General features: G+C 37.2%; 1 protein-coding gene across 1 annotated transcript in view; it reads left to right on the top strand.

The window, feature by feature from the left end:
• The window catches only part of LOC124867723 (voltage-dependent T-type calcium channel subunit alpha-1I-like), a 170,718-nt gene that overhangs the window by 45,578 nt on the left and 103,482 nt on the right, over nt 1–21,658 (top strand). The window contains exons 6-14 of the mRNA XM_047364302.1: nt 2,420–2,571; nt 3,535–3,720; nt 4,645–4,762; nt 4,983–5,138; nt 7,947–8,034; nt 10,794–10,960; nt 15,504–15,574; nt 15,806–16,298; nt 16,583–16,683. Coding sequence (XP_047220258.1) covers nt 2,420–2,571; nt 3,535–3,720; nt 4,645–4,762; nt 4,983–5,138; nt 7,947–8,034; nt 10,794–10,960; nt 15,504–15,574; nt 15,806–16,298; nt 16,583–16,683 — 1,532 coding nt within the window. The remainder of the gene's footprint in view (nt 1–2,419; nt 2,572–3,534; nt 3,721–4,644; nt 4,763–4,982; nt 5,139–7,946; nt 8,035–10,793; nt 10,961–15,503; nt 15,575–15,805; nt 16,299–16,582; nt 16,684–21,658) is intronic.

Genomic DNA, 21,658 nt, shown 5'->3' with positions numbered 1-21,658 from the left:
AGACTTCAGATAGCAATGCTCAGTAATTGTCAATTCTCATCTTTTATTTCCTTGCAAACGGAGACCCGTGCTAGAAATGCACTCCAGCAGGCTATTTATGTGGGGAATGGCCTGACGCATCAAGCTGTTGTGCACTTGGTGTCCACATTTTTACAACAGTCTGTGCACAGCGCGAATAGCACTCGCAAAGCAGAAAGAGCAGGAGGGTAGAGTTTGAAAACTAGTTGTTCTTGCAAGTATATGCTTGGTTCAATATAAACAGAGGAAGCCATTACTACTAAATGTTTGAAAAATTTGTAAAAATGGCTGAAATGTTACACTTAAGAGCCCGAACTTTGTACCAAGTGTTGTTTTAGGAATGCACTTTATCTTAAGACTTTTCTTATGCTTCCAGCTGTTAAACACAGGTAGATTTTATGCTGCACCATATACTCAGCTGCTTAGCAAAGCTATAAAATACCCCTGAAGATTGGGGACACAGAATGAAAAGCAAAGAGAGAAAGGATGGTGCAGAAAATCTGTGCAAAAAAAGGAAAAATCTGAAGGCAAATGCTGCCAAACCTGCAAAAATTACAATATATATTTTTGTAGCTTAGACTTCTGCATCAAAAGCTGTTAAACAGCAACATAAAGTAGAGAAAGAAGAGAGGATGAGTGAAGGCTGACAGTAGTAGTAGTAGTAGTATTAGTAGTACAATGGCATAATAGTGAGTGAGGCAGTCTCTGTGTGACAAAAGGTCACAACATTAATGTGCTGAAATGTATGTATACTGTATGTAGTATAGCCTGGTAAGTGCAAAGATTCTGGAATGGACCTGATCCAACTTTAAACCCATGTAGTTAAGAGCACCAAGATATAAAATAAACAACTTTAGAACCATTTGTTGAAACTAAAATAAATAGTGAACTTTCTTATCAATGTTAGGGGATTTCCCTGTACGTATAGCATATTCAGTTCAGTTCAATTGATCTTATTTTGTAGTGCCTTAAGATGATATGTCATTTGCAGAGAAAATGTCTGACCGATTATTTTGGGCCTACTGGACATTTTTTTGTCCCCGTTCAGCCCTGGATGGCGGTGGCACCTGGTGTGGTCTTCTCCTACCATAAATCAAGCGTTGAGCATTCAGAAATTGCATTCTGCATACTTTGGGTGTAACCAGTGGTTATTTGACCTACTTTGCCTCTCTATAATTTCAAGCCAGTTTTCATTCAGTTTCCTCTGACCTCTGTCGTTTACATAGACCACCTAGGTGGCACCTGAAGTGCTCTTCTGCTGCTCTGCAAACCCAGAGATGGTCTTGTATAAAATTCGCAGAAGATAAGCTGTTTCTGATAAACTTAGACCAGCTGATCTGTCACCAACAATCATGCCAGATTCATTGTAACCTACACCTCCTTTTTCTCTCATTCTAATGCTTGGTTTCAAATTTATCAAGTCATCTGTTCTACATCTTGATTGGTAAATGCAGTGAATTGCTGCCATGTAATTGGCTGATTCACTATTCCTGTCAACAAGGAATTAAAAAAGTGTAACTAAAAATGTGGCTCTTAAGAAAATGTTCATATAATGTAATACATTTTTAGGGGTTTGCATGCTTCCACACTATTTACATGTAGCCCAGTTTTTTTGTTTCACACTGCTAAAGACTTAAACTGACTCATACACACATGTGCACTCAAGGATGCAAATGATGTACACACAATGGTTATTGATTCTGAGCCACTGAAATGCCAAAATCTTCATCTTTTACAGTACAGTGCTTTGGATTAGAGATAAGGTGGAAATCCTGTGGGAGCCAAACACGACCTTTCCATTGTCTGTGTATGCATGCATATGTTTCTCATGATGAGCCAGAAACTGAAAGCAAGACATGACACTAACATCATGTCAGAAACAACTAAAATTACAGACACCAGTGTGCATTAATGTGAGACCCTCAACAATTAGAGAAAAAATGGTATGACCAAATCTCTGTGGTTACATTCAAGAGCTTGAAACATAAAACATACTGGCAACGTGTTCAAGTGTTTGCCTAAACAAATCTATCTATATTAGTGGATGCAGATTGTGCTCATAAGAAAACTGTGGTCACGTAAAAAGTAAATAAATATCTTTAAAAAAATTTCATAAAGAATATATTACAAATTTTAACAAGCTATACATACAAACTTAAAACTTTATGTATGCCTTTGGGATAACTACAAAAATTGAAAACAGCAGCTTTAGTCTAACATACCTAAAGCAAGACACACTTCATTTAATATATTTGACAACAATTTTATGTTGCTGTAAAACCCTTCCTGGATGTTTTCTCTACTTATTTGACATCTCTTTTCTCTCACCTTTTAATGCTCATCCCTCTCAGTTATTTTTTCTTTTTTAATTTTCTATTTTGTTTTTCCATGTGGCGGTCAGCCGGATGAGCTCACCAATGTGCTGGAAATCTGCAACATCGTTTTCACTAGCATGTTCTCCCTTGAGATGATCCTGAAGCTCACTGCTTTTGGCTCTTTCAGTTACTTGAGAAACCCCTACAATGTCTTTGATGGAATCATTGTCATTATAAGGTACCGTCGAAACACATATTGTTGAAACTACACATATATTTGTCAACAACAAACAATAGATTTTTATTGATGTAAATATATGATTTATGAGTTTAATTAAAATAGTAGCAATTTTTACAAGCAGGAGCAAATATTGACTCCTGGAATTAAGTCATCATGCTTTCTTTCTTTCTTTTCTATCAGCATTTTTACCCTGACTATTTAATATAGATGGTTAATTACTCAAGTTTTGTGCAGTGTCAAATACAAGCTGCCTCGTTCAAACGTGCCACCTGTATGGATTGGGATGCCAAGGTGTCAGGCAGCACAGAAACCCATTTTGTATTTTGTTGTGTGTCTACAGCGTTGTGTGAATGTCTGCAGCTTTGATCTGCTTGTGGTTTTTATCTTTCAATTCATCTGGTTAGAAGTCTTTGTCTGTGATCCCCATTATAAACCTCAGATCAAATACACATCAAAGCATGTAAAACTGAAAAAGATCAAATGTGCAACTCATCACAGAAATATACAGGTTGATTGAACATTTCTGTGTCTTCTAATCCTGTGTTCCTCGACCAGTTTTTTTATCTTCCTCTAACTGAATGTCCTCAGTCATTCAGAAAAAGTGCCCCCATTCAGTCTACAACCCTTCAGGGCAAAGCGTATTTTGATGTGCTTAGTGGACCCTTTCAAAGCTTTTTCATTCTTTTCGAGAGAATAACCCTCCGTCAATATTAAGTATACCCCAATATACATACAAATAAGCCTGCTATGTAACACAGCCACCATGTGAAACACAAATAATGATTACTTGAGGAGAAGAAATGAGATAAATAGAATATTTATTTTCAGAAAGGCATTTAGGAGAGGAAATGGTGCCCTTTCCAATTAAAACAAATTTTCTTTTTTAGAAAAAATAATATACACTTGCATGTTTCTCCAACACTGCTTGAGTTTTTTGCTCTTTTGTACATCTTGCTACAGTGTGTGTGAGATTGTTGGGCAGTCGGACGGTGGTTTGTCTGTGCTGAGGACATTCCGACTGTTGAGGGTGCTAAAGCTGGTAAGGTTCATGCCAGCTCTCAGGAGACAGCTTGTGGTCCTAATGAAGACCATGGACAACGTGGCCACATTCTGCATGCTACTTATGCTCTTCATCTTCATCTTTAGGTAAGTTGATGCTGTACCCTCTCTAACAAACAGGAGATTTGCTTCAGCTTTTGGGGGTTCTGGTCCAATCCCAAAATTTCAGTTTAAATATATCCTCATAACAATATTTTCAGATTTAGAGTGGTTTTCATTAAATATTCTGTGTTGCGTTAGGCCATGGTGATATAAGCAAATTTGAATAAACTATACATGAACTGTCAGTTATATTGCCACAATTACTTTAAAAAGCTGCTGCTCTCAAAACAGTGGATTCTTTTAGGAGCCACGTGTTGGTAAAAGGGTCTGAAATGCCACAGCATCCAGCAACTGAATAATAATGCAACATTAAATATTCATGAGCAGAGGCCATGTTACTCAATGTGATTACAAGAGAGATTGAGAGAAGTAGCACAAAATAGCTCAGTAACTGCAATAACATTACTTCTTTGTAAATACTGTAAATATACATTCATGCCCTGATCCAGAAGTTCTTGAAATGCATAAAAGATTGTTTAGTTTGTTAGATTGTTGGTGGAAAAAGAACATTTAGGTAATCTAAATCTAACGCATTAAGTTATATTACACTCTACTCTTTTATTCTTACTTATCAGTAATACATTAGTTATTAATTAAAACTATCATCCGTGATGGTGGTGCTATGTCACTTTGATTACAACATGAATGCTTCCATTGTCAAATAATAAGTGGATAAATAAGCGGATACCCAGTAAATTTACATATCAGGAGATCCACTTAATTATTTTTACACACTTAATGAGGCTGTTTGGAATCAGTCAATGCACAAAAAGGTTTGTGTAAATAAGGAAATGCCATACATCAGTTTAATCATCCAAAAAACTTTTCATACTTAACTTAAAGAAGATTATCACTTTATTATCAGTCCAATGTATTATTATTATTGTGTGTGGTCTTTTTGTGTTGTAGCATCCTTGGGATGCACATCTTTGGCTGTAAATTCAGTCTGAAGACAGAGGCTGGGGATACAGTACCAGACAGGAAGAACTTTGACTCCCTGCTGTGGGCTATTGTCACTGTTTTCCAGGTAGTCAACAAGTCAAAACCTGTAACATATAGTATATGAGCAATATTGCCAACATGCTTTTTGATAATAATCTGTACATTTTGATTGAAGTATGTTAAGTTTTAATTGATGTTTTTTGCTGTTTAAGATATATTTTGGTGATAGTAATCAGTGAATAAGCTATACTAAAGTGTGTGTTTATTATTAACGTTCTGTTTGTTTTTCTTTGGATTTGTCTAAGATTTTGACCCAGGAAGATTGGAACGCGGTTTTGTACAATGGCATGGCAGCCACCTCACCACTTGCTGCTCTTTATTTTGTGGCGCTCATGACCTTTGGAAACTATGTCCTCTTCAATCTGCTTGTGGCCATTTTGGTTGAAGGTTTTCAGGCAGAGGTAAAGCTTTAAAATTACTGTAAAGTTTCAGATTAATTAGCTTAATTTTTTCACGGTGAAATTGTAATAAAAGAAACAAATTTATTGATTGTTATATAGATAAAAGAAATTGGTTTGGATATTTAGGAACAATTAGAAACCACTAGGTCCAAGCTTTCAACAAACTGAAAGCTCCAGGATTGGTCTCATAACAAGCAGTGTTGCTTTTACTTTATTTGCTTATGCTTGACTAGACTTTTAGGCTAGGTTTTCTGGATTATGCTTTTAAATGATTGCCTATTTAAAATATTCAAGACAAACAAAAAAGAAGACAAAAGATAAAGGGAGAAGCCAAGCAGCATGAAATTTACAACAAAAAAATTTCTCATACTTTTCTGTTTCTTTAATTCATTTAGTTATCTTTGGTTGCAGTTACCTAAAAAGCCCACCAAATTAAAGTCTATAGTGTTTTGTCCGTGTATTTTATGTATGTTTTGTGTTTTGACCATCCTTCAATACATGTAAAAAAATGTTATATAATAACTATGTACATAAAGTTATAATTCTTTGTAAAATGTTACATGTCAAAACAATTTTGCATAGAACAAGAACTACAAACTTTCATGAATTTTCTATGTTAAACCCCCTCACAACCCCAACCCCACCCTTGCATTTTCAGCATGCTCTCCTCCCCAGTTGGAAGCTGACATCCATCTGTCTGTGGAGGTCGAGGGGTTTAGACTATGACCTTTGGCAGGGACCTTTGGAGCTAAATTAAGCTCAGTTATTGTGCTTTACTGATTTACATGAAACAGCATTTGACAGAACAGATCCAACTCAATGTAATCAATGTAGCTGTCTAAACAGGCTGCATAACATCTTACGAAAACTACTTACATACATTTCACTTTGACACTACTGCTTCTTCTTGAATACAACTCATAGCACATTTTATCCTTCAGCTTTTTCAGTTTTCTCTTATACAATTAAGCTACGTGGACAGTGTGTTATATTTTTGAGTGCCACAACATGTGTTTTTTAAACTACAAGCTTGGAGATCATACACTGTAATATCTTGGTCTTAATCTTTTAGCGGCAGTGGTGTAGACGGCTCTTAAATAGAAAACTACAAACAGACTACCCAAAGTGTCCTGTGCCCTGAATCTATCTAACATCATTTAAGTTCAGTTAAAAAAAGGGAAATCAATACACTAAAGCCAATAAGTTTATAATCGTATTTTCCACGTACAGGTGCATCATAATAAATCAGAACATCAAATCTTGTATCATTTATGTCAATAATTCAGTTTAAAAAGTATAACTCACATAGTATGTAGATTCATTAATTGTACGTAGTTTCAATTAATTTTAATGATTATAGCTTACAGGTCATGAAAACCCAAAATCCAGTTTTTTAGAAAGTAAAAATATAACGTTTGACCAATAAAAAAATGATATCCTTTACAAAGCTGTACAGTTATGGCCATGTTATGGCTTACAGAATATTTTTGGAAGTATGCTAATGTGACCACAAGGAGGATAGGCCACAAAAGGTTGTTGGTAAACAGGCTGCCAGTTATTATTAATGGAAAATTAGGTAGAAGGAAAATTTGTGAGTTAAAAAATTACTGGTATTTTTGTCAGGAGTCAAAAATCTTGTTTTTAGTTAAAAGTAAAATTTTATTTCATTTTAAAATGAGGGTCTCAGAGCCAGGAGAAAGTGCAGAGGGCAACAGTCACCTGAACTACTGTGCAATGTTTCACAATCTTTCACAAATTTATTTTAGCAATGCTTTAGTTTTCAGCATATACAAAATATTAGTATTGGTACTTTTTAAACCAAAAGAATGCAAAAGGAGCTTCTACCAAGTATTGACTGCGTATACTGCACATCACGTAGCCTTACTTTTCAGTAGGATGATATTTCTGGAACATTTGTATTAAAAGCCAGTGTTAGCTAATCATCATGCTAGCATCTTTATTAAAATGAAAGAATGAAGTCCATACACTGTTGATTGAGGAGATGTTCAAACTTTATTACGGCGCTTCAGTGGCAGTACTTCTGAAGCCATCCCTCTCAGTGGAAACCCCTGATAAATGATCCTGTCAGTCTGACATTAACTGTCAAGCTCACAGATGATTTTATTCAAACAGCTTAGCTCAATACTATAGATAGCTTTTTAAACATTGATCAATGCATCACCATATCCATTGTATAAAGCTCTGATGTGTAAACTGGAGGAAACACATTGAAACATGACAACAGCCACCAATTTTTCTAGCAGTTTCTCTCCTTTTTTATTTTCTGTTAGTTCTCACTTTCAGCCTGATCTCCTCAGGCTTACTCACCTTCATCCCCTCATCCACTCTGTAGCTACTGCTACTACACACAAGGAACTATTGAGCCAATTTACTGTTGTAATGGCTATAGGGAAAATCCTGTAAGTCTTAACCAAACCCTTGAGGGTTTCTTAAAGGGTTTCAAGCATTTACTGATTTAATCTCAAGAAATAATTTGAACCTTTTAGGTTATTGCCTATATAGTTATATACCTGGCAGTGATAATTCTTTTTTATGTAACCAGGGAAAATTTGAAAGGATTTAAGGTCTTGATCAAACTTAACCTATCAATGTGTTGCAAACATTGTTGCATCAGTTTTTTTCGTGCTTTAAAAAACCGGAATGTAAAAAAAGAGAAATTAGAAACTAGATTTCCTCTTTAAAGAAAAGATGCAGTATGTTTCAATGTCCATGAAGAGTCCAATGTGAACTTAATGGTTTATTCTTTTTCCTCTTTTTGCCTCTTGTGTCTTTTTTCTCCAAATTTAGGGTGATGCCAATCGTTCATACTCTGATGATGACCACTCTTCTTCCAACAATGATGAGAGTGAGAAACACGACTCCATAAAATTGTCTGGTGAGTTTACTTTACTCAAAACTCAAGTGCTTGTTCATTTCTGCTGCAAATATTTTTGCCCCTTTTTATTCTTTGGGTCAATTTTATATATAGAAAGAAAAACAAAACAAAAATACTTGAAATGAAAGTGATCTCTACAAATGAAAATGCAACATGTAACAAAAATTGTACCATTATTTCTTTAAAGATGGTTTTCATTGTATTCTAAGAAAAAAATATTTCACTGCTGAAAACAGGATGTGACTGGATTTTATTTGTATTTAAGAGAATAAGAGTAAAGGGAATAGAATAAAATAGCACACCACACGTTTCAGTTTCCAATTTATAAAAATATCTTGAAAAATTTGGGATTTTTTTCCTTTCCTTCAGCCCTAACCCTACTTAGTGGAGATCTATCACTTTAAATCTAAACAGAATACACTGTATAGGTTTGTGGTTTTATTATGTAGAAATGAGAAAACAGAACAGGTTTGTTGCCCAGAGTCTGTGCTTTCTTCAGAGGGTTTATTCATGCTTGACCAAAAAAGTCCAAGTAAGATGGATGCGTCTGCCAAAAGCAGTTTTACATGATGAACTAAGTCTATCTTTGCCTAGCTCACAGCATTTCAACTATACAGCCTCTAGCCGAGGGACTGTTAGAATCACTTTAGATGTGATCTTTGCAGTGAAAAAATCTTTATTTTATTTCTTAACAACCAAACAATACAAGTGCACACTTTCCACTTACATAACCAAAACATACAGCTATTGTTTTCTCCTTCGCTTTTCAACAGATCTGTTTATGTGAAGTGGGATCCTTTCAGTAACTAGAAACTCTGTTTCTGCTTTTGTCTTGAGAATAATTAGGACATGTTTCAGCTTTCAAATTCTTCATCTTAACAAAAGATGGGAATTACAAAAAATGCTCATTAGTTTAGAGCATTGTTAAGAATAAATGATAAACACAAATCATAATACTTGTCTAATTTCCATTTTGATGCTAATAAAATATCATATATATTATTTCAGTTTTGTTTTATGAAAAATGGATACTATGTAGAGATGACAATTAAAACAAATAAATACAGGTCCTTCTCAAAATATTAGCATATTGTGATAAAGTTCATTATTTTCCATAATGTCATGATGAAAATCTAACATTCATATATTTTAGATTCATTGCACACTAACTGAAATATTTCAGGTCTTTTATTGTCTTAATACGGATGATTTTGGCATACAGCTCATGAAAACCCAAAATTCCTATCTCACAAAATTAGCATATCATTAAAAGGGTCTCTAAACGAGCTATGAACCTAATCATCTGAATCAACGAGTTAACTCTAAACACCTGCAAAAGATTCCTGAGGCCTTTAAAACTCCCAGCCTGGTTCATCACTCCAAACCCCAATCATGGGTAAGACTGCCGACCTGACTGCTGTCCTGAAGGCCACTATTGACACCCTCAAGCAAGAGGGTAAGACACTGAAAGAAATTTCTGAACGAATAGGCTGTTCCCAGAGTGCTGTATCAAGGCACTTCAGTGGGAAGTCTGTGGGAAGGAAAACGTGTGGCAGAAAAGGCTGCACAACGAGAAGAGGTGACCGGACCCTAAGGAAGATTGTGGAGAAGGGCCGATTCCAGACCTTGGGGGACCTGCGGAAGCAGTGGACTGAGTCTGGAGTAGAAACATCTAGAGCCACCATGCACAGGCGTGTGCAGGAAATGGGCTACAGGTGCCGCATTCCCCAAGTCAAGCCACTTTTGAACCAGAAACAGCGGAAGAAGCGCCTGACCTGGGCTACAGAGAAGCAGCACTGGACTGTTGCTCAGTGGTCCAAAGTACTTTTTTTGGATGAAAGCAAATTCATCCACAGTCAGTGATGGTCTGCTGCTGGTGTTGGTCCACTGTGTTTTATCAAGGGCAGGGTCAATGCAGCTAGCTTTCAGGAGATTTTGGAGCACTTCATGCTTCCATCTGCTGAAAAGCTTTATGGAGATGAAGATTTCATTTTTCAGCATGACCTGGCACCTGCTCACAGTGCCAAAACCAATGGTAAATGGTTTACTGACCATGGTATCACTGTGCTCAATTGGCCTGCCAACTCTCCTGACCTGAACCCCATAGAGAATCTGTGGGATATTGTGAAGAGAACGTTGAGAGACTCAAGACTCAACACTCTGAATGAGCTAAAGGCCGCTATCGAAGCATCCTGGGCCTCCATAAGACCTCAGCAGTGCCACAGGCTGATTGCCTCCATGCCACGCCGCATTGAAGCAGTCATTTCTGCAAAAGGATTCCCGATCAAGTATTGAGTGCATAACTGTACATGATTATTTGAAGGTTGATGTTTTTTGTATTAAAAACACTTTTCTTTTATTGGTCGGATGAAATATGCTAATTTTGTGAGATAGGAATTTTGGGTTTTCATGAGCTGTATGCCAAAATCATCCGTATTAAGACAATAAAAGACCTGAAATATTTCAGTTAGTGTGCAATGAATCTAAAATATATGAATGTTAAATTTTCATCATGACATTATGGAAAATAATGAACTTTATCACAATATGCTAATATTTTGAGAAGGACCTGTAAATAGAAGTAACTTTAATGACATATCACTTTAGGAATGTATTCAAATTAAAGGATGACAAGAGTAAAAGTCAACTTCTACTTAGTCTCAACTTCGAATGAGAGATTCACTAATCATTATATGATTTAATCAAAGCTTTAGCACAAAAAAACCAAAACACTTTACTCTCTTTTCAATCATCTCAAGATCCAAGGATTTGTACTCTAACCCCAAACGGTCACCTGGAGCATGGTGCCCTCTCTGGGTCCAGGGGATTCTACTCTTCAGAGAAGCGGAGCTTCAACAATGAGTCTAGAAAGAGCAGCTTGATGAGTCTGGGGAAGAGCAGCCTGGAGAGACGCTCCCTTTCTCTGGTACTTTGTCACCTTGTCATCCACTGAAACTCATGTGCTCTCCTGATACTGTATAACTGACTAAAATATTTTAGCTGTTTTTGACCGTATTAGGTGAATGCATAATTTCACTGAGCTGTGTTGCTGTTGTTATGATACTTGTGAGATGACTGAACACAGTAGGAGAATTTGTATTTAGCAAATGTAGCTGCTATATCAGCACAACAAATGTATAATATTGTTGCTTTGTGCATATTGTCATATAATACATTTATAACACGGTGTCTGTGTGGAATGGATTTTAGATTTGATCACATGAATGTTTTGATTCACTTTGATGTATATTCCATTCATTACAGCTGTTTTACAGCTTAGGTTTACTCATTAAAATTACATAAATGCCCCTGGTAATCCTTAATCTCCCAGTACACAATATATATGCACATGCACAATATGCTTTTTTTCTTTTGTTAGCTGAACTGAAACCTTAGAAGAAACTAAAATAAATATATATCTAAAAGTATTGACTATGCATGCAGTTGCTATGGCAACATCTATTAATTGACTACAGCCATCCCCCACCCCCACCTAATACTTTTCATCCACAGAGAAACCATGGGCAAGGTAGTGGGAAAAACAGCAGATGTAGAAAAGGGAAAACAAAGCTGGTAGATGGTGATTCTAAGAGATGGGGATGTGAGTTAACACATTGACAGGGGCCGAGTAAACCACTGAGATAACGAAATGCAGTCTAGCAGCGCTCATACCTCAGAGGCTATCATGGTGAACACAATGTATGCGTAAGATTCACTGTGCTGTGATAGCTCCTCTTCAAGCACTTCATTTTTTTTGGTGAGAAGGACCCAGTTGTACTACTTGGTGCTGAAAACAATTGGATGACAGTCATTCAAGAGACTTGTTTATGAAGAACTTTGTTTTTTGTTCCAGCTGAAGTTTTGTTGGTCTATTTAGTCAGCACCTTGATGATAACACAATTGAGGCTGTAAATCAGATCCATTTGCTGGTGCTTTGCTTTGTTGTTATTGCACTACTTATCATTTTTGCAGATTACTGGAGTCAATTTGATGCAGTGCTGTGATACAATCAGTTTCACTCCTAAATGGGTTGATTCTGTTTGAAAATGTTGTCTGTTTAAGCCACCTGACAGGAACAAAATAAATTGTTTTTTTGCTTTGTTTTTTTTGTTGAAAATCAGTGCATATCGGAGGTGAAAATACTTAGATTTAATATTCAAGATACATAAATTTCAATTCAGAATAATCCGATGTTTTTAAATTGCAATAATTTATGCTGAACTACAAAACCGTGAATAGATGCTTTATGTAGTGCTTTAAAAAATATTTGATGTCTTATTTCTTTTTTCAACTTTATTTTTGCTTTTTGTCTTGCTTGTATATTTCTGTTCATCAAATAAAAGTTAAAATCAAACAATAATAACCCAAAGGAAATAAGAACAGTAGTTTTTAAATTAGTATCTATCTATAGTATCTATTTTTTTCTCGCATGTTGTTGTTGCTCAAAGAAACTGTAATTTACAATGGCTGAATTTCTGAAACAGCTGCTTTCATTCACATACTTTAATAGTTTTATCAACAGAAACAAAAATTTTGACTGAAAGTGGTCCACATTTCACTTAAAGTGGGGTACATCTTTAACTGTGGTCACCTTTAACCCTCTTATTACCATCAAATCAGCCCCGAAAGGATTTTTTTGGGCCCTTAAACTACTATTGCACACTTGAAAGCCCACAGAAGTGCTGAATAAATACCAAATAATTTATATTCTAGTTTTTTTTTAAACAAAAGTGCTCACTCATTGCACATTTTTTGATAACACTCCAACCATACAATGAAAAATACATTCAGATTGCCTGTATAGAATGCTGGTGATAAAGGAGTTAACCTACCACAATGTTCCTCTTTAGTAAAATCTTATGTTTGAGTGCATTAGGTGACAACTTCTTCAGTCATGTAAATTAAACATATATTTGTTGTTTTTTTCAATATTTACCCGCAGGATGGTTGTTAAGCAGTATGAAGCTGCAACTTCTCTGTGCATCATTGCTCCAAGTCCTTCTCATAAAAAAAAATGTTGGACAGCAAAACCCCCCTCAGAGTAACCTGATACTTTTACGGGTTGGAGCTTGAGCCTTCAGTTAATACCTTTACACAAAAAGTGAAGCCGAAAGGGACATAGTCAAAGGAAAAAGCATAGGCCTAAATTACCATTAGATTGTCAAAAAGCTGTCTCCGCTGACTATGCACACATGTAAACATTCAGCAGACACTGATCATGCTTCTTGAAAGAAAATACTGCGGCTATTTCCCAAAGTTTCCCAACCAAAAAATACATTGTAAATTTTTCGTTTAACTCCTAAACTGAGCACCATCAAATTATGTCAAGATGAGTGAAGTTCCATTGACGTTCCTTACTTGAAATAGAAAAAATAAGTTCACAAATGTGAGCGGAGCTCACACTCATTCATTTAAACGTGTTCATGCACAACACTGGGTGTTGTAGTGGTTGGTAGGTTTAACTGGAGGTGGGACCCCAAAAGAGATTTTGCAACCATACAATCTTGGGTCCTCTCTGTTCATGAGATTTTGTCTAGGCATGTGAACCGTATATCTTCTAAAATTTCAAAATCAGTGGGATTATTAGGCTCAAGGTATGGTGATGCACAAGCTAACATATGTATTTTTAAAATATTACACCATTTGACAAAATAAAAGGTTCCCACACTTGTGAGGCTGTTTTAGTTTGGCCAGTCAGCATCATAAAATGGCAGTTTTCTATCCAATTTTTCCTTTTCAAATGTGGCCCTTGCATGGATCAGGTTTGGTTGGGTGTAGACAGCTTTTCCCATTCGATTTTTGTTTTCAAACATACAGTACAGATCAAAAGTTTGGACACACCTTCTCATTCTAAGAGTTGTCTTTATTTTCATGACTATGAATATTGTAGCTTCACACTGAATGCATTATAACTATGAATTAACACATGTGGAATTATATACTGAACAAAGGTTCTTCAAAGTAGCCACCTTTTGCTTTGATTACTGCTCCTCACACTCTTGGCATTCTGTTGATGAGCTTCAAGAGGTAGTCACCTGAAATGGTTCTCACTTCACAGGTGTGTCCTGTCAGGTTTAATAAGTGGGATTTCAAGCCTTATAAAAGGGGTTGGGACCATCAGTTGTGTTGTGCAGGAGGTGGATACAGTACACAGCTGATAGTCCCACTGAATAGACTGTTAGAATTTGTATTATGGCAAGAAAAAAGCAGCTAAGTAAAGAAAAACAAGTGGCCATCATTACTTCATTACATCATTACAACAGTTAAGAGGAGACTGTGTGAATCAAGTCTTCATGGTAAAACAGCTGCTAGGAAACCACTGCTGAGGACAGGCAACAAGCAGAAGAGACTTGTTTGGGCTAAAGAACACAAGGAATGGACATTAGACCAGTGGAAATCTGTGCTTTGGTCTGATGAGTCCAAGTCTGAGATCTTTGGTTCCAACCACCGTGTCTTTGTGCGGCGCAGAAGAGGTGAAGGAATGGACTCTACATGCCTGGCTCCCACCGTGAAGCATGGAGGAGGAGGTGTGATGGTGTGGGGATGCTTTGCTGGTGACACTGTTGGGGATTTATTCAAAGTTGAAGGCATACTGAACCAGCATGGCTACCACAGCATCTTGCAGCAGCATGCGATTCCATCGGGTTTGGGTTTAGTTGGACCATCATTTATTTTTCAACAGGACAATGACCCCAAACACACCTCCAGGCTGTGTAACGGCTTTTTGACCAAGAAGGAGAGTGATGGGGTGCTGCGCCAGATGACCTGGCCTCCACAGTCACCGGACCTGAACCCAATCAAGATGGTTTGGGGTGATCTGGACCGCAGAGTGAAGGCAAAAGGGCCAACAAGTGCTAAGCATCTCTGGGAACTCCTTCAAGACTGTTGGAAAACAATTTCAGGTGACTCCCTCTTGAAGCTCATCAACAGAATGCCAAGAGTGTGCGGAGCAGTAATCAAAGCAAAAGATGGCTACTTTGAAGAACCTAGAATATAAGAAATGTTTTCAGTTGTTTCATACTTTTTTGTTCAGTATATAATTCCACATGTGTTAATTCATAGTTTTAATGCCTTCAGTGTGAAGCTACAATATTCATAGTCATGAAAATAAAGAAAACTCTTTGAATGAGAAGGTGTGTCCAAACTTTTGGTCTGTACTGTATGTATACAGTGTTTAGATGGAGGACAACATTATCTTTTTATATAATTTCTAACAGTATGTTGCCCAGTAGAATATGTCTAATTTAATATCTGAAAAGGTTAACCTAAATCCACAGACATTTCCTTGCCGTGTATGTTTTAAACACTGAATGTCCCATTCCTTATAGCTCTATTTTACCATGTCATGTCTCTTTGTCTGCATCAAATTCCTTATTAAATTCATAAATAAGCCTCATTCCCTTTTGTTTTACTATTTGCCTGCAAACACGTTTACTTTAATTATACAGATTGGTGTGTTTCTATTGTAGCGCCATGGTCGCAGTTCCAATTACCACAACTGGGGACGACCCTTTCCTCCACAGTCTGGATGGAGTCGCAGGTAGACAATTACTTTTAGCTGATTATTTAAAATGTTGTCTAAATAAATTATTGTACATTTAATTAGCCTTAACTGCCCATAAAGGAATAATGTTTATACTGTTGTTTTTTAACATTGATCATTACTGTAGCAAACACACAGAAAATTCTTGATTTCTTTTACATTTGAATTTCTAAAGTATCTGTGGTATTTATTACCCTTTAATTGTGCTTTTCATCTTTTGCACTACAGGTCCAGCTCAAACAGCCTTGGTAGGAGGAGTTATGGTTTTGGTGGGGCACCTCTTGTTGGAGGCAGCCTGCGTGTGCGCAGCACCTGCTCCTCCTACTCCTACAACCATGCTTCAGAGCAGGAATCCCTTCTCTCGCACTCTCTCCACTCCCATCATTCCCATCATCCTCTCCCACCCCCGTTGTTCCTCTCCAGACATTTCGGAGCAAGAAGGGATCGACGAGCTCTTTCCCTGGAACTCCCAGAATTGCTCTGTACAGGTGGACGAGCTCCAGGACTGCCACCCATTCAGGTTCCAGATCATGGAAGAAAGAGTGGGTCTGGGGCACCGGGCTCTCTTACGGGAGGCTCAGGAGCTGGTAGTGGTTTAGGACTGGACCACCGGGACTGCAACGGCAAGGCATCAGGTCACCACAATCATTTGATAACTGATGTTTTCCCTCAAGTCAATGCACGCAAGGATAGAGCAGATCTGGATGAAGAAACAGACTACGTGAGTGGTCATCTTCAGCCTCTTTATCCTGCATTAGGAACTATATTATTAAATTATTAAACAGTACACTCTTTACAGTGGCACCTAAATGTGAAAACTGTTTAAAGTCATTTAGGAGGAATTAGGTAATTAGTAGGTAAAAACTAAAAACACTCTAAGGGTAAAATTGTTTACTTTCAGAGAACTTAAAAGTTTGCGCACTCTTAATCACTGAAATGCTATTTTGTGTGTGTCAACAAATCACATTCTTATTAACTCTTTTTTTTTTCTATTTTCCAATAAAGAGTTGTTGCTTTCGTATCCAGAAGATGATGGAGGTATACAAGCCAGACTGGTGTGAGACTAGAGAGAACTGGTCTGTTTATCTGTTCTCTCCGCAAAACAAGTGAGTACGAAGACGTTTTACATCTGAAAATCAAAGACAATTTAAGGAAAAGACATATATATTTTTTAAATGATCTTTAATGGTAAATAAAAACTGAGAACTTCATTTTGCATATCTACTGCATGTACGTTCTACTCATTCTACTGTTAACTGATGAATGTTTATCAAGATATGGGGTAGAAAACCGTTTATTTTCAGGTCTCATTGCCGTGAATTAAACAAAACACTTTAAGACTTTTTCAATTATATATGTCCATATATGTTAAGCATTAATTAGCTATTTAGTTGTGTAGTCAAATGTGTTTGCTTCTTAGTTTAAACACAGAAATGCCAAGTGAGACTATACCATTGAAGACCAAACAGTTTATTGACAGAGCAGAGATAAACACAGGTAATCAATCAACAATGCAATATTCACAGGTAGGGATTAATTAAAGGCAACATCTTCAATTGAGAAGAAATTGTCAGTGATGAGAGTCTAGGATATAAAGATGAAGCATACACTTACTGAAAACTGCAGCACTGTTAGGAGAATGTGTTGGCAGCATAACTATTAGTTATATACTTCACAAATCTGGCCTTTATGGTAGAGTGCTAAGAAGAAAACAATTGTTGAATAAAAGTCACAAAAAGGTCCTGACTAACTTTCTCAGAAGCCATGTTGAGGATGCAGCAAACATGTGAATCAAGGTACTCAAACCATTTGAGACCAAAACTTACACCTTTTGGCCTACAAAACACTGTGTGTGGCATAAAGCTAACACAGCACATAACCTACGACACAACATCTACACAGGTGGTGACATCATTCTGTGGGGCTGAGTTTTTTAGCAGGGATAGGGAAGCTGGTCTGGAAAGTTGGGTGATACTATACTGATACTAAAATAAAGGGCAATACTGAAAGAAAACCTGTAAGAGGGTTAAAAAAAAACTTGAGATTTGGTAGAAGGTTCACCAGAACAGAACAACGACCCTTAACATGCAAGCAGAGCAACACTGGAAGATCTACATTGGTAGGTTTAAAGTCCTCACGCAAATTGCAAAGAGAAACATTAGAAAAGACTGACTGAGCTTTACCTATTTTGCAAAGAATATCCCTAGGTGTACAAACAGGTGAGAGACAACAAAATAAAAATAAAAAATAAACATTGATCGCATCTCGTGGTTCCTGCAGTCTCACCTAGTGTAGTCTGCTGGGCGGACATATTTTTTCAGTCCCAAATTCTAATCATTTGCCATGTTTCTCCAATACCTGTGGTAAAAAATTAAATCCGTTGACCTTTATTCAAGCCAATGCAAGATTGGAATTGAGGCAAGGCTAAGTCAATGCCAGAGATGTTACCTGTCAAAGAGAAAACGATGTGACAAGCATCTCTCTTCATATGTGTTGTATTGTGCTTTGGGAAAACTAATTTTCTTTGTTTAGTGCTACAGTGCAAAGTACAAAGATCTCCCCAGTTAGATGAAAAGCCTTAAAATACAAATGTTTGCAAATGTTTAGGACCCTACTGACATTCTGTGGAGGAACAGGTAGCTGTAGTTTCAAATGATTTCTCCATTCCAAGAAAGAAAATAGTTCTAAGGTTCCACAAATGGCTTACTAAAGAAATGATGCAGTGTGTTTCTCTGTGGAGGAACAGGTAGCTGTAGTTTCAAATGATTTATCCTTTCCAAGCGAGAAAATAGTTCTAAGGTTCCACAAATGGCTTACTAAAGAAATGATGCGGTGTGTTTCTTTAGTGGTATATTTTCTCTGTAAACAGAGAACTAGCCTGAGCTGTGTTTTTCAGAGGCCTTCTATTTATTGTTGCAGAAAACTCCTCTGAATGCTGCAAGAAAGAAAAATCACTCAGTCATCCATTCGCTCACTCACCCGATTCCCTGCGTGCTGATAGCCACTTAAGGAAAGCCAGGCCCCAGGACGATGTTTTGGCATGCTGGCAGGTGCCATCTGTCAAGCACCCATTTTGTGTGTGTGCTCGTGTTTAGCCATATCTCAAGTAATATAATTTTGCCTGTTCGTACATGTGTTCAGAGGGCTTTACATATGTGAGTGTGGGAGTGTGTGAGCATATGTACATATTTGCCTTATTTATGCCTTATTCCACTTTGCACGCCTGGGTCTGTGTGTAGGCATATGTGTATAGTTATGTAAAAAGTACACCTAGGTGGAAGTAAAACAAGAAAAGAAGGCAAACAAACTAAGAAAGGAATAAGCCATACTCAAAGGTTGCATTTCAGGTGGGCTGTGTGCTTGGGCCAACTCTGAGACAGGTCATTATCAATACCAGGGAGAGGGTATAGCCTTATTCAAATAAGAGATAAAGGGACAGCAAATCCTGGTCTGCAGAAAAGGCAGCAAGATTAGCAAATCGATTTCCTTACCTGAAGCCCAGATGCAGCATAAGGTATGGCTGTTTTTGGGATGTGTGAGAGGTTCTGTTTTTATTTTCAGTGGGCCTGACGAGCTGCACTGCAAATGTCAGAGAGGTTTTTTAAGTCTTTTGTTGTTGAAGTCCACAAAGCAGCACTTTATGGCCTTCTTTAGGTCCAGCTTTGTTTAATAAATGTTTATTTGATACAGTTCCCAATTTGTACTTAATGTGGGTAGTGTCTACACTTGTGCTGGTTTGTGCTACAAAATGTTTGTTTTTGCCATAATCACTTTAAAGTTATTAATACAAGTTTCCACAGGTAATCAAAGGTCAACCAGCACCCCCATTACCAAAATAAAACAAAATTGGTGTAAATCAATCGTGCTACATTTCTGCTGCTAAAAGTGTTATTTGTGCTGCTTTTTGTTTTTAAAGTTGTTGTTTTTTTTTTAAGTTCAAACACCCCAGCCACATTACCTAAAACCAGTGCTAGAGCTCAGTCTTTTAAACTAAACAATGCTGGTTTTACATGACTAACACAGCTCACCCCTAAAACATTTAACAGTGCTCTATTCGGGGGTGAACAAAGGATTTACACTGAATTTTCAGGGGCAGGCTTTGGAAATGTCAGGGAGAAAGAGTCACAACACTTTCCCTGAAGGCCGGCGCTGGATGACTGGCGAGTGTGTGTGCATGCAGGCAGACGCAATTCAGATTTTTGTGCACATAAGGGCTGTTTTCTCTGCCCTTGCAAGGACCCATTTTGATAATGTAGGCCTATGCATCTCCCCTTGCTGTAAACTTGACTAATCTCTGTCAGGCTTCACTTTTTATGCAAGCTCATTAACTGTAGGCTCATGCCCTAACCCTTAAAACTAACAGGTTAAACTGAGGGTTGGTTTGTAACACGATTCTATAGCTTATGGGCGGGAGATATACGTAGCAAAAGTGAGCAAAGAAGCCCAAGCTCCTAACTCTTTTCTTAGACCGTCCTGCAGGTATGGATCCTAAAGAACAGCAAAGATTAATTAAATTCATCTGACTGAAGATTATGTCACATAATGTGTTAAAAAGAATCAAGATGTCCTCCTAATTTCTTTAGGAGGAACATTTTGGTGTTTTAACTCTCTAATGACCAAAGTTATATACAAGCAACAAGGCTGAATTATCAAAAAACATCTTTTTGCTGTTTTGTTCAAGACAACTTCAACTTTCAGTATCTGACATTTAGCATAAAGGGTAAATACACAAACTTATGGCAAATACCATCCGTAATTAAATTATGGTAATAAGAAGGTTAAAAGTGACTGTAATTACAAACTAGTCTGTATAATGAATTATTCATATTAGCCTGGCTGACCTATTTTTAGAACTAGTTATTGTTTAGGAAGAACTGATTCAACAATGCTTAAACAAACATGATGACCTCTTTTGTTTGTGATGCTCTGGGTATATATCAAACTCATGCAGTTAACAAGACTTCAATTTACCACCTATTTACCAACTTATTTGAATTTATGTCTATTGAATCATCCTGAATTATAGTTTAAACTGATTAAAAGCAGTAAAATATTAAAATAAAATCTTCAGAAAAGGAACTCTAACCCGATTTGTTTATTTTGGAAACATTTTAAATTAAACATTTATCCTTAAATAGTCATTAGCATTTATCTTCAAAGCTGTGAATAATACAAAGAATAATGTTTCTTTATTAATCTGCTTTTTCTTTGAAAACACTGACTCAAGTAACCAGAGATATTATTATTAGAGGACACTTTTGAAGGACTGAGGTTATTCTTTCACCTCTACTTTTTCCTGTAACTCACTAAATGAGCCAGTGAATAACATTTATTCTAAAATTTCAAATATCATTAATTTCACTGCTCCCATTAAGGTGAAGACTGTCTGTTTAAATAAATCTTGGAGAAATGCTCCACTGGTCATGAGAGAAAAAAGGGAGTCTGCTATGAATCAGAAAAAAGCAGACCCAAGATTCAGCCAGACACAACATTGAAAGTTTAAAAGGTTTATTCAGCCAGAGGAAAACGTCACACAGGTAACACTCCCCACAGCTTCCAGGAATCACTGAGGCAGAAAGAGGGATTAGTGACTTGTAGTCTCTCCAGATTTTGCAGGAATCAGAAAAGCCACTAACCTGCTTTTGTCTTGCGTGGAACTTGAAACCCAGAGGGGAAACCTCAGTGGGCGGCAGGCAGTGATCTCCACAGCACAGGTAAGAAGTGACTCCAGGCTGAATAATCCGAGGGCTAGGCTGGCTCAATAATCCAAGGACAGAAACAGGGTCAACGATCAGAACAAGAGGCGTAAGGCAAGGGGCAGGCAGAGGCATAAACCAGATGCAGGAAACAAGGTCGACAACCAGAATCCAAATAGTCCGACAAGGAGCAGGCAGAGGCATAAATCCAAAAGGCAAGGCAAGGTCAAGAACAATGATCAGACAGGAAGGAACGCTGGATATCTACTCACACAATGGCTTTCAAAAATCTGGCACCGTCTGCTTGTCAGAGTTGGTATATATCAGGGAAGACACAGGTGCTTGGCATTCCACAAATTGCACTACACTGCAGCAGCCACCAGGT

The sequence above is a fragment of the Girardinichthys multiradiatus genome, chromosome 5, assembly GCF_021462225.1.
Source record: "Girardinichthys multiradiatus isolate DD_20200921_A chromosome 5, DD_fGirMul_XY1, whole genome shotgun sequence".
Lineage (NCBI taxonomy): Eukaryota > Metazoa > Chordata > Actinopteri > Cyprinodontiformes > Goodeidae > Girardinichthys > Girardinichthys multiradiatus.
This window is presented reverse-complemented; position numbering and strand designations above follow the sequence as displayed.